Raw genomic sequence first — 13,644 nt, 5'->3', positions numbered from 1 at the left:
GTCTCAGAAACAAAGGGCTGAAAAAGCAAGACATTTTGAAAAGATGCAGCTGGGAGAATATCTAGCAGCTGAGTTAACTGACATCAGGTCTGTGACGTGATTAGCTGTAAAAGAGGCAAGTGTCCAATCTGTTAAAGAGTGTATAAAAAGATGGTGGAATGCTTTAAAAACGTTCATCAAAGTCCTATTTTAAAGTCTTTGCATATCTCGTCATCTACAGCGCATATCATCAGAGAAATCTCTGTGCATAAGGGACAGAGATTTTAAACTTTAAACTTTAAAGAACATGGTAAACATATCCCCCGTCCCAGCTGTTTCAAGACCTGTAGCAGGCATCAAATTTGAAACGAGCTCATTTTGTGCATCATTTCTCAGTTTAAACATTTATGTCATCTGTGTTCTACTGCAAATAAAATATTGCCTCATGCGATTTGAAATTCTTTTAGTTTTCATTTTATTAAAATTTAAAAAGCGTCCCAGCATTTCCTGAATGCGTGTTGTATATATGCAGCAATCCGCTGCTCCACACTGAATGCATTCAGAGCGGCACACATGAAGTTATCCACCGAAATGTCACAAGCAGCGACTTGATGTGATAGTGAAATTGCTATGTAGATGATTTTTGGACATTCCCATCATAATGTTATTGTTTGCCTTTCAATTTGACTTGCAAATGAGCAAAAACTCTACTGCTGACCTCAATATGTCTCACAGACTATTTAAAACACTAAAATCTCATGTTCAATCGTTTGTGCATAACATAATAAATATTCATGAGTCTTTCACCAGCTAATGCCATCAGAACCAGCACGCCTGTGAAACACTACTAGTATGCACCGCCCAGGAAAAACACCTTAACATTTTCATATTCTTTACAATACTGCGCATAGCCGCATTTATCATATTTAATGGTTCAAAAAGCTCATTGAGCTCACCAAGGCTGTAATTTTATATAAAAAGCACAGTGAAACGATAATAGCAATTATAATTATAAAATAACATGCTAATTTTTTTACCAAGATTCGTTGATGAATAGAAGGTTCAGAAGAACAGTGATTATGTGACGTATAAATCGTTTGGAAAATTAACAATAAAAACAATTGAATGAATCCTTGCTGAATAAAATTTTTTAAGTTATCCCAATCTTTTGAATGGTGGTGTTAATAATAATAAGAATAAATGTTTCTTGAGCAGCGGATCGACATATAAGTATGATTTCTGAAGGATCATGTGACACTGAAGGCTATAATAATATTTTAATCAAAGAAATGCAGCCTTTATAATAAAAATGATATTATTTCAGACTTTTACCTGTAGTAGAGTATGTAATTACAGAGGTACCACACTAAAGCTACTCAACCGTAATGTGACCATGACACTATGTCCGCAAACACGGTGACACTTTTTGGCGTACTTTGTCATTATAGAGTGTCTATGTGTGTGTGTGTGTGTGTGTGTGTGTGTGTGTGTTTGTGTGAGCCGTCTTATGAAACAGAAGTGAGAACAGAGAGATGTCTGAGCTGTCAGATCAGACACCTGAAATTTCATGCTCTCACTTTCACTCTAACAAGACTGGCCCGCTGCAGTTCTCCAGGGACCTGCAGCCCGTTCCTGCATTATCTGTTCCCTCCATCCCTTTCTCTTTCCTCCCTCTCTTTCTTCCGTTTTTTTTTTTTTTTTTTTTTATGTCAGGCTTTATTCCTCCATCTGCTTTTCCGCTTTGATCAAGGAACAGTCTGTCATTACATACCTTCACACTTTTGCAAGCGAGAAAAAAGTCTAACTTTCAAACCAAGAAAAAAGGGAAACTTGCACCTGCAGAAAGTGTTGTTTTTGTGCAGCATGCGCTGTCTGCATTGTTTTAACACCTTATTCGCTTAAAGAGATAGTTCAGACCTGTGACGAAGCACTAGGCGGGACGGGGGCCCTCTGCAGCTTTATTGGAGTAGTCGACACAGGCAGGGTCAGAAAACGGTAAAAGAGGTATATACAGGACGGGGGGGCGGAGTCCATTAAGCGGCCTGAGAACAATCACAGAAACGGGGAAATGGTCCAAGGTGGACAGCAGGTCATCCGGGGGCTAATCGAGACTTGTGTGAGAGTGGTTTTCATATGTGCGTGCTCAACGCTCCAAAGTCGGTGATTATTCGATGGCCAGAGTAATACCTTGAAAGAAACGTATAACTTTTCGACAGGAAACTTCATCAGAAAGCTCAAGCGCCTATACAACCTATTTTTGTTTTTTGATGTCATGGCTTTAATTTTATAGCAAGTTAAGATTCCAGAGCACTTTTAATTATTTATTTTTATACATATAGTAGGCTTTCTCAGACTTATTTGTATAGCAGCGCTATTCGTTATGCAAAAAGAAGTTCCAAAGTAGTTTTACTTTACAGAAACTCTTGATGTTAATATTTACGCTGTCCTGATATTTGCAGATTAGAGCTGTTTTTGCAATATAGTGTATGCGCTTTAACTGAGTATAATGTGTGTATGCAGATAAAGTTGGATATTACGCACATCCATTTTTATATATAGTTACATCATGCAATAAAAATAAAAGCATGCCTTTGAAAACGAGTTATATCGATTTTCAGGTAACATGCAGGTAATATATATGCGACGTCACACATAGAGCTGTGCAGTAATAACTGTGTGATACATTTTGCAGTGATTTAAAAAAGCTGCTGATACAAAATACCGCATTGGCCCTCATAGCTAGATTGATTTACCAGCCCGTGTCTTCAACTACAAGGCCGCTAAAGAAAGAGCGACTAAAAAGAAAGACACGTTTCTCTCATCTGACTGAACGTGTGCAGCCCTGAGCGCTCCGTAACTTATGTTCCTCATTAACGAGGCTTTTAACGAGGTGGATTTGTGATAATTACAGCTGGGTAAGAATGGCGAGATGAGGCGGGGGGGTTCATTTTCACCTTTTACTTCCGCCGTATAAGCGCACGGCGAAAAGTTAATGGGTGTTGATGGTGTCAAACAAATTGGGCTCGTGAGCAGACGCTGTCAAATACAGTTCAGTCACAGAGGAACGAGCTAAGAACGTTTTACTGGAGAGAATAATATGTTTCGCCTTGAGCTGGCTTACTGTGGTACAGGTAGTTTTTGAATGATGTATTATTACACACCGTGTCTGTGGCAATGCACCTTTTGTTTCTGTCAGTGCGTATGAATCGCATGCGGCTGTCTGTCTGTGTCTCTGCAGAAGTGGCAGTGTGTTGAAGACGCCACGGGGAAGCTGAGGTTGTCTAAATGCAAAGGCATGGCCAGTCTGTCTGCAGTGCGAAAGCCGTCTGTGTCCAGCATCAAATCGCAGATGTATCTGCAGAGCATGAGCGCTGATGTCGGCGTGAACTCGGAGCCTCAAGGCTGCAACTGTGAACCCACCGGCTACAGGCTGAGCACCTTCTCCAAGAATAAACTGTTCTCCAAAAAGAGTGAGTCTGAGCAGACAGTGAGCTGCAAAAACGCACACAGCAACAAGTCCTCCAAAAAAAAAACCGTGCAGGATATTCTCTGCGCCTCTGCTGCCCCCTAGTGGAGGTGAGGCGTAAAAGAAGGAATCCTCTACTGTTCCTCCTTAATAACAATAAGTCTCATAAAATTTGTGGTGCAGAGTATGTGAAGGAAATGTCCTCTAAAAATACTATACTAGTGAGAGTAACATCTTTCAATCGTTTCATTTTTATCTTATTCTGCATTTGTCCAATTTATTTAGACTTATATCAACTCTTTATATATTGAAGTCTTTATATATTGAATACATAGTGAAGTTAATTCATTATTTTACATTTTATTTTATATTTATAGTATATATAATATATATTGTTTTGTATGTATTAATTCAAAATATTCATTTCATTTTAATTATATTTAATATAGAATTCTTATTATTTAATGATATAATATATGTATTTATACTTGAAATAATAATATTTTGTATTTAATATCATTAAAACATTTCATAATATATTACAGACAATCATTATGTTTGTACACCACCGGTCACGAGACTTCTCTAAAGTCTCTTTGTAACAATTTGAACAAAAATACAGCAGAACAGTATACTATGCAACATATTTAAAAATGTAACTTAGAAACTAAAAAATCAACTTTTGGAATCTTTTTTTTTCTTTTAATTGTCTTGACATTTTTAATATGTAAAGTGACTCTTTTTGTCCTTGACAAGTGATAATGGCAAGCCCTGCATTTGATCGACAGAACTGAAATCCCTGAAGAGCTACTCCAGGAACCGCTTCGCCCGTGCTGTTTCCATGGAGATGGGAGGAGACCTGTACGCCGTGGACCTGGATCATGAATACAGGCCCCCGGGCCCCGGAAACCTCAGCCTCAGGCAGAACACAGCGGATGAGGACGAGTTCAGCGGCGTGGGACCCACTGCAGTCAGCCAGACCAGCAACAGCCTCTCTGTACCCTCCTCTATTAAAGTCACTCACAGGTGAGGAGCGGGTGTGTGCTTCGGTGCAGACACGCCACGGACAAATGAGCATCACTGTGCGTGTGTGTGTGTGTGTGTGTGTGTTTCAGATGTTCCATTCTGGCCAATGATACAGTAAAATGTGACGTCGGTTTGTACAAATCGCTGCAGGCGTGGAAGGACCACAAGCTCCACATCGACCACGAAGTACGACACACTCACATTTGCTCACATGCATTTTGTTCCAAATCTGTGTAACTTTCCTTCCTCTGTGTAAAAAGGGATGTTTAGTAAAAAGTTGCGCACAGAAAGCGTACACTGAGCGGCTGCGAGCCAAAATAAGCATCAGTAGATCTTCCACACAACTCCTATATCATATTACATGCTACAGCTTCATTTCTGTACATTTATATTGCACAAGTTATATCTTTATGCGCATCATCATTTCTTTCCCAGATCGAAACACTCCAGACGAAGATTAAAAACCTTCGTGAGGTCAGAGGTCACCTGAAAAAGGCTCGACCTGAAGAGTGTGACTGCAACAAATATTAGTAAGAGATTATATTCTCTTTAGTGTTGTTCTGTGTTTGTCAAATTAGTTCACATTCATCTATATTTTTTATAACTGTTCATTAAAAGCCAATAAATTATAATAAAATATTCTTATTTATTTTTTTTGTTTTTAATACTTAAAATGTATTTAATGTAATGTATAATGTTATTGTAAATTCCATACAAAAAATAGATTTTATAATAAATATTAATATATATGGTAAATATTTTATACATTGTTAAATGCATTGAATGAATACTAAATTAATATGTACAGCGTGTTACAAAATTATTACTTACACAATATATTATATGCAATATTTTTGCATTAGCTATTTTAATATATGCTAATTATGATCTTATTTGATGATGGCTGACTTCATTTTTCTTCTCTTTTAGTTACAAATCCAAGTACAAGAGTAAGCTGAGGAAATACAAAGCAGGAGGTGTCCATCCGTTCAGGTGGGCTTCTGTGTCTGAGTGTGTGTACACATATGTGTGCGCGATCACGCTTTTGATGCTTCTCTCTGTCCCTGTAGGAAAGGACAGGAGAAGGATAAGAAGGCCTGGTTGTTGTTGGAACAGAAGCGCAGGAAGAAGCTGAGGAAGTTAATGAAGCGTCTGCGTAACAATGACACCTGCAGCATGCCCGGCCTCACCTGCTTCACACACGACAACCAGCACTGGCAGACCGCTCCATTCTGGACATGTAAGACACACACACACACACACACACAGTAAAAAAAAATATTGCTTGTACTTCTGCATGCAAAGAATGAATGCATCTGGATCGGATGCATAAAGGTTGAAGTAATGGGGTTCCCTGCACGTTAAAAAAAGAAGCTAAAGAGAAGATTCGTTCAAATTGACCGAGCGTTCGTGTTGCATCTCACGCTATTTCATCTTTGTTTCCAGTGGGGCCGTTTTGTGCGTGCACCAGTGCCAATAACAACACTTACTGGTGCATGAGGACCATTAATGAGACACACAACTTCCTGTTCTGTGAGTTCGCCACTGGATTTCTGGAGTATTTTGACATCAACACGGATCCGTATCAGGTCAGTGCTCGCACCATATGTAAAGACAGCATGAAGTAGCTCATATTCCATGTTTACTAAATTCATTATGAATCAATATTAAGTCATATTATCACAGCAAAAACTGTGCGGAATTAAAAACAATTACAAATAATCTTCTTACATGCAGTATTTGCTGTATTTTTTATTTGTTAACTCCATATATCATGTATTTTCTCCTCTTCTTTTGTCCACTGGTGTCACATTAGCCAACAAGAACACACACATAAAAACTTTATTAGGAGCATTTTTAGGGTGTGCAAGAAACAACAGCACAATTTCTGACAACTAATAAAATAAATAAAACTAAATAATAGTTACAGAAATTGGAAATTCAGATGTTTTTGTAATGTAACATTTTTAGTAGTAAATGTTATCAGTGTTATGTTAATGAGTGTGTTGTGTTGCGTCTGTGTGTGTGTAGTTGGTGAATGCAGTGAACACACTGGACCGCTATGTTCTCAATCAGCTGCATGTTCAGCTCATGGAGCTCAGGGGCTGTAAGGGACACAAGCAGTGTAACCCTCGCACACGCAGCCTCGACTTCGGTGAGTCACACACACACTCGTATGTGTCTAAACACCTCCACAACACACACACACACACATATATACCGTACGCATACACACAGCTGCCTCATTCTGCTAGTCATCCTGTCCAGAGCTTGCAGCACACCGACTGATACATGTGCCACACACACACACACACACACACACACACACACGCATTTCCCTCTGAAAGGACCAAGGCAAAGGATAACATGGAATTTCACATCTTCATCATCATCATCCTCACCTGATCCCTGGCCCTGCCTTGCTTCCTGTCCTCCTTGTTTTATATGCAAACAGAAAGTCGTACCGCCTCCACCTGAGCTGCTGTCCTGAAGGGTAAACATGTGCCACACAGCATGCTGTCTGAGGATGTTATGTCCTTAGTTGTACCTGACGTGTAGTCCATGCTATCAAAGTCATCAAACGCACACGGAGGTGACCGAAACTCATTTTTAGCGTGATCCGTCCGGGGATCAGTCCAGCGGTGAAAGCAGAAGTGCCACATTTATTGAGCCCCTTATTGATTCACTCCAAATGAACTCGAGGACAGCTTATGTTAAAGGAACTCTACGGCGCCTGCAATCTGTTTATGTTCCTCGAAAGGTCACATAAAAATGCAAGAGAAGAACAAAAACTTCAAAGGTTTCTGAGCAAAGGTGATTTATTTTAGCATGAATGTTAAAAAACAAAACAACAACTGAAAAACTAACATTGATACACAAATACAAAATGCATAAAAAGCTGTATTTTCAGCTGCCAAGATGTAATGTAGCATAATATAATATAATATCACTTATGTATACTGTATATATTTAAATACACACTTGCAAATACTTATATGTTCATACGTTTATATGTTAATATTCTTATATTTTATATTATATATAAATATATTAAATATGTTAACATGACATTTTTCTAAATATATACGCTATTACTTAATGTTTGTATTTATATAAGAATAATAAATATGTACACACAGTACACACAAATTTATTATGTAAACAAAAACTTTTATTTTGGGTGTGATTAACCGTTTGACAGTACAAGTGTTTGCATGTGTGTGTCTGTGTGTACATATATATATATATATATATATATATATATATATATATATATATATATATATATATATATATATATATGGATATTTTATTTTTCTGTTGAAAAGCTTTAATGTACTGTGTAGCAAAATAACCTTTATTTAATGTGGTCAGGCTCATATTTTCACGTGTTGAATAGTTTGGCCACCCAACGTGTCCGTGTTAGTATCGTCATAATTTGGTAAAATGACAGATTAAGTACAGTAGAGATTTAGTGTAATATTATAAATATTATAATATTATAAATAGCACACCATCTTTGATATTAACAAGCATGGGAATTGTTTTTTTCCTTCTAAAAAGTTGATCAGCTTTTTTATTTTGCTGACTTTTACTAACTTCATTGTTAGTTGCAGTTTATTATTTACAATTAGCATTGTTTGAGAGTTTTACAGAACAGATTGAGCTTGCCATAAAAAGACGATCGAGATTGAAAGCCACCTGACACGGATCAGAAAAGCAGTTTATCAGCTTAAGATGAACATCAATATTCTTCATCTGCTGATTGATGACTTTTATCAAGCTCTTTTATTCCGACCCTCGCACTGCGACCTTCCACGTGACCCTTGGACAGAAGCCCAGAGTTGTTGTTTTTTTGTTTTTTTCCAGTGATGCTTTCGTGAGGATCTTAAACATTATTGTTTTAACACTCTCTAACTAATGATATTGTCTCTTCTTCAGGGGGTAAAGAGAGAAGCAGCTATGATGAATACAGGTATCACTGCCAAATTAATTTAACCCCGTTGTAGACTAGAAGGCTACTGTGAGATTATTTTGGATGAAGATACTAATCCACTTCTGCAGTTCTGTTGTAGACAGCTTGGAGCTTAAATGAATGTTGAACAGTCTGATGCACATCACACACACCTAAAGGCATCGCAGGAATACACTCCTCAGTGTGAAATCAAGGAGAAGACACTCTGTCATAGAGGATAACATCCAGATTTGATGTCAATTTGCTGAAGGGAATGTTTCAGGTTAAATAAACGTTAGGCTCTACTCTAGAATAAGACCAAAGTCATGACCTATCTGCAGTTTGTAAAAATTAAAATCTAGTATACTGTAATGCACATACAATGGAAGTCTATGGGGCAAGATGTTCTGACATTTTTAATTATAATCTTTCCTCTGCATAGAAATGCGTTATTTGAGTTGTACAGCTGTCTAAAAATTAGAAGAAATGAAGACATAGAAAAAAATTGTATAGTAAACAGTATAGAGATAAATGTATTATCGCATAAAATATCACACTAACGTTCAAAAGTTAGCAAACGTTCTTTTTCAAAATTTCTATTGTAAATAAATGCTGTTCCTTTGAATTTTTAATTCTTCAGTTTAAAAAAAAAATTGGATCAGCAAATCATATTAGAATGATTTCTGAAGGAACGTGACAATAAATAATAATAAAAGTTAATACATTCTAAAAAATACTCCTATACTAAAACATATAAATAAATAAATAATATTTACATTTTATTTAATATAATTGTTTTTTTCTGGATTTTTGATCAAATAAATGGAGCCCTGGTAAGCGAGGAGAAAAACATTTAAAGGGGTCATATGATGCTATTTTAAAGATCATTATTTGGTGTAACAGAGTATGTTGATAACACATTATTTTTTGAATACATTATTTTTTGAATACGCCCTGCCTCACCTCCTTCTGACAAGCACAGTCTGCTCTGATTGGCCAGCTGACACAGTGCATTGTGATTGGACGAACCCCACAAAAATATAACTTCCCTTACCATAATCTTGAGTAATGTAATAAATGTAAAGACACTTAGACATTCAATCACTCACACAGCACATTCTAAGGCACTTTCTCACACGACGTGGGCTGCATTATACAAATATTTCCGCATCCTGACGTAGACATGTGGGGGGGCGTTTTTGAACGAGGAGTTTGAGCCCGGATCGGCCTTCTCTTTTAGATAGAGCTTGTATCTGTGCAGATCTTATACATGCACAAACAGCCACATACCAAGCACAAGAAATAGAAAAATAGAATCATATGACCCCCTTTACTTGTGGTCGATAACGTAGATAAACAGACCAAACCCACCCACTCAGTATGTGGGTCCGATTCCCAGTTACTTCCTTGACAGATCGGATGTCTTCTCCTTCAGATTCTGTACTCTCTCTCTCTCTTTCTGTCTTTGTCTCTCTCGTTTTGTCTTCCTCTCTCTGGCCCTATTCTGTGCCTTGCATGTATTCAGCCTTGGGTGTTGTTGTGTGAATGTGAAAGCCTTTAAGTTCTCTGATTGGCTGTGTCTCACATGCTTGAGTTTGGGGGCGGGGTAACAGTTTGTCTTATCGTTGCTTGTCGCATTAGGCAGTTTCAGCGCCGGAAATGGCCTAAAGTGAGGAAGCCTGTCTCCAAATCGCTGTGAGTTTGGATAATAATTCTGCTTCTCGTCCATAGGATACAATGCCACCAAGCCACTACCTTTGTCTGAATCACCGTTCTCTCGCTCTCTCTTTAATTTCCTTTCTCTTGAATGCATCTGCCTGGCCTGCATGACACAGCATTAGTTTATAGAGACGTCTATCTGCATGGAAACCGTTTGGAAAAATAGCACTTTTGTTTCTGAGCACGAGGGGAAGATTCCCGTCACACACCCCCCATCATCTTCACCTCATTTCATGTGAAGCCTGAATCATTTAGGTTCTTCCTTCCTTCACCATCACAAGCCTTTTCAGGGTTTTTTGTTTTTTTTTTATCGTAGTTTATTTTCTGTTTTTCCAATCACAAGCATCCATCTCCATTTTGATGCATCCACTTTTAATGAGTGCCTTAAAGGGTTTCGTCTCTGGTCGAAAGCGCTTAACTTTTGTGGCCGTGTTCCCCCACAGAGGACAGATATGGGAAGGATGGGAAGGATAACTCATGGAATGAGGGCGTCCCGGAAGACACCAACATGTTTCCCGGCGAGCCGAACTGGTCCGAACTTGAACCTTTGTACAGACTTGATGAGCACGCCTACGATCTCAAACTCAACTTCACCCTCAGCCTCGAGGACTGGGCTCATTTCAGCCGCTCCGTGGACCACATGTTCACGCTCCTCAGCAACGACAACCAGCCGTACTCTCCTCGCCGCCCTGAGGACGGACAAACAGGAAGAGGCCACGCCCTGGTGTCCTCCAGCCAATCCGCTTCAGCCATCTACCTGACCACTCTGGCCACGCCCGCTCTTTTACTGAAGGAAGCTGGCGCTGAGGTCTTAAGAGACGCTTTGGGGCTAAACCAAGTGGAGCGTCCCTCTTCTTCTTCTCCACCTTCGCCTTCATCACATCCCGTGAGACCTGCAGGGTCACAGGTGGACAGTGAGGGGCTCGCTGGAGAACTGAAAGGGGACAGGCAGAGAGAAGGTAGGGACGGTGATGAGGAGGAAGAGGAGGAGTTTGTTCAGAGACGGACAGGAAGGTTAAGCTCCGCCCACTGTGACTGCAATGACATTTTGCAGGAAACGGTTTGACTCTCACGTAACGTTCCTCTCTCACGCCATCCCTCCTCACTTCTATATTTGACGGAAGTGAAGAAAGAGGACGTTTAATGGCAGCGTACAGTCCTTCGGTTTGTTTTCTTCTCCCATGTGTTCCCTTGCTCCATTATCGACTGGCCTCAGAAGCGCGGCGACTTCCAGCAACATTTCCATCTACAGTTGGACCGTTTTCCCAACTTGTCCATGAGATCGGCTAGGCTTTGAACAGAGCACATTTTTGTCTTTTAACTTAGATTCTTTACTCTGTTTTCATTCTTTCATCTTTTTTACGGGATTTGGGAAGGTTGGGGTTAAAATTAAAACGGCAGTACAACTTCACAAGGATTGAGTTGTTTGACCATTCATACTTGATTCACTTTGAAACCGGTTTCGCACCATAATGCTTTTCTCTTTTTTGGTGTCTCCAGAGGGTGTCTTACTTTGTGGGACAGTGTCTTTTACAGCCTTATAACTTCACTGAACAACACCTCAAACAGGTCAATGATGAATGTGTCTGTGTGTTGTGTGAGTGTAAACACACTGTATCTGAAGTCAAAAGTCATTTTGCGTGTGATAAAACTAAGCACTTTGTGTGCTCTCAGTAATGTTATAGCATTATTTAGTTTAAGCTCAAACATTGGTCAGTTTTTTGTCCAAAATCATTTACATTTCTTACAATATCTTGCCGTTTTTGCAGCAAAATGAGTTAACCACCGAACGAAAACGAAAGAAAAAACGTTAATTTGGTGCATCGCCATTATTCACATTCGACACAATTATGTATGTTTTCCCCAAGCGCATTGAGAAAGAAATTTTGATGTACCGAACATGCCACGTCATATTTTTAACCTTAGCTTATTCTTAAAACTTTTGCTATACACAGTGCTACTAATATCAGAGCAAATATATGGAATGGATGTATGTATTTTAACGTGTTTGCAATGTAAATGGTTAAAGGATATTTTTTATTACACATCTGAAGCTAAACCGACCGCAAGACATAAAGACTTCACTCCAGCGTCAGGTTTATTTATGCAGCATATTTTTAACAGTTCTTTAAAACACATATTCAGTTTTTTTTTTTTTTTATGGTGACATATCTAAGATTGTTTAAATTATTAATCCACCTTCCTGATGTATTTCATCCATCCCTGTTTTGAGATCAGCTTGGTTCTTTGATTATTATGACTGTGTCGTCTCACTCTGGGATACTTCATCAGTACGGCTCTCTATTGTGTTCACATACATGTATTTCATATCAGTGTGCAACATCCGCCCCTCACCTCTCGTGGCTGTACTAAAAGCAGTTTTGTCTGAGATTGTGTATGGTTGTTTTAAAAAAAAAAAAACGCCATAATTATTGTAAAAATGTACTGTGCATAAACTGGAGGATAGGAGACAACTCGGAGAGGAGGAGAAATGTTCCTTTGCCACTTCCAAAGGGATGGCTGTTTTCGGAATAGGAGTTTAAAAAATGGTTTTAACAAAGTCTTGTACAGTTCTATAGATTTATCATACCTATATTTTTGTTTTGGTTTACCAGTGGACATTTGATAGTGCTCATTACTTTGTGAATAAAGTGTTGAATGCCCAAATCACTTTGTATGGGTCTTTTTTTCCTCAACAAATCTGTGCCATCTGTTTCCATGCAAACGGATTATGTTTAAAGGGGACATATAATGCCATGTAAGTGTATACGTGTCAGGTCTCCCGAATGTGCCTGTGAAGATTCAGCTCGAAATACCCCACAGATCCTTTTTTATATCATTTTAAAGGCTGTAAGCGGAAACGCTGTTTTTGTGCATGTAGTTTTAAATGTAAATGAGCTTCGCTCCCCGCCCCCTTTTTTTTTTTTTTTACAGCTCAGGCCTTGGATCAGCTAGGTTTTGACTAACATGCCTGTATCTCTAAAAACATATTTGCATGCATTTCAAAGAGAGTTTAATCTAATGATATATAGATCACACCTGATGTATTTAACACGTCTGTAATGAAAATTAAACCAGTTAGTCTTGCCCTGAATAAATATAAAAAGGGTAACTGTGAACTTTTTTTCTCAGTATTGAGATATAAACTAGCAATTCTGATTTATTTTTCTCAGAATTGTGATATAAACTCACAATTCTGTCTTTTTTAAATTGTAAGATATAAACATGCAATTGACTTCTCTCTCGCAATTGTGAGATAAACTCGCTATTCTGGCTTTTTTCCACATCAGTGTTGTGGGCCTGAGATATAAACTCCCCGTTCTGACTTTTAAAGTCCAGTTCTGAGGAGACAAAGACAGATGCGTCCTAATTGCGATTTTATATCATGAGAAAAGCGTCAGAATTGCTGACTTATTTCTGACTTAATATTCTGAGAAAAGAGGTCAGAATTGTGTCAGCAAAGAAATCAGGAAAAAAAAACAGAACTGTGAGATGAAAA

At 38.5% G+C, this 13,644-nt stretch overlaps 1 protein-coding gene across 6 annotated transcripts in view; it reads left to right on the top strand.

Moving 5' to 3' along the window:
• sulf2b (sulfatase 2b) overlaps nt 1-12,812 on the top strand; it is a 121,199-nt gene extending 108,387 nt beyond the window's left edge. For 3 of the 6 annotated variants that reach the window (XM_043225501.1, XM_043225502.1, XM_043225503.1), the window contains 9 exons: nt 3,218-3,449; nt 4,234-4,471; nt 4,561-4,657; nt 4,907-5,001; nt 5,402-5,464; nt 5,542-5,711; nt 5,918-6,060; nt 6,503-6,626; nt 10,589-12,812. In XM_043225501.1, the coding sequence (XP_043081436.1) occupies nt 3,218-3,449; nt 4,234-4,471; nt 4,561-4,657; nt 4,907-5,001; nt 5,402-5,464; nt 5,542-5,711; nt 5,918-6,060; nt 6,503-6,626; nt 10,589-11,211 (1,785 nt within the window). In that variant the 3' untranslated portion in view covers nt 11,212-12,812. Of the gene's footprint in view, nt 1-3,217; nt 3,450-4,233; nt 4,472-4,560; nt 4,658-4,906; nt 5,002-5,401; nt 5,465-5,541; nt 5,712-5,917; nt 6,061-6,502; nt 6,627-8,413; nt 8,448-10,067; nt 10,122-10,588 lie in introns of all 6 variants that reach the window. The other 3 variants (XM_043225505.1, XM_043225506.1, XM_043225507.1) reach the window with 3 other exon arrangements.
• Nucleotides 12,813-13,644: the final 832 nt, after the last annotated feature.

This window comes from Puntigrus tetrazona, chromosome 23 (genome assembly GCF_018831695.1).
Source record: "Puntigrus tetrazona isolate hp1 chromosome 23, ASM1883169v1, whole genome shotgun sequence".
Lineage (NCBI taxonomy): Eukaryota > Metazoa > Chordata > Actinopteri > Cypriniformes > Cyprinidae > Puntigrus > Puntigrus tetrazona.
Note: the sequence above shows the minus strand (reverse complement) of the source record. Positions and strands in the feature narration are given on the sequence as shown.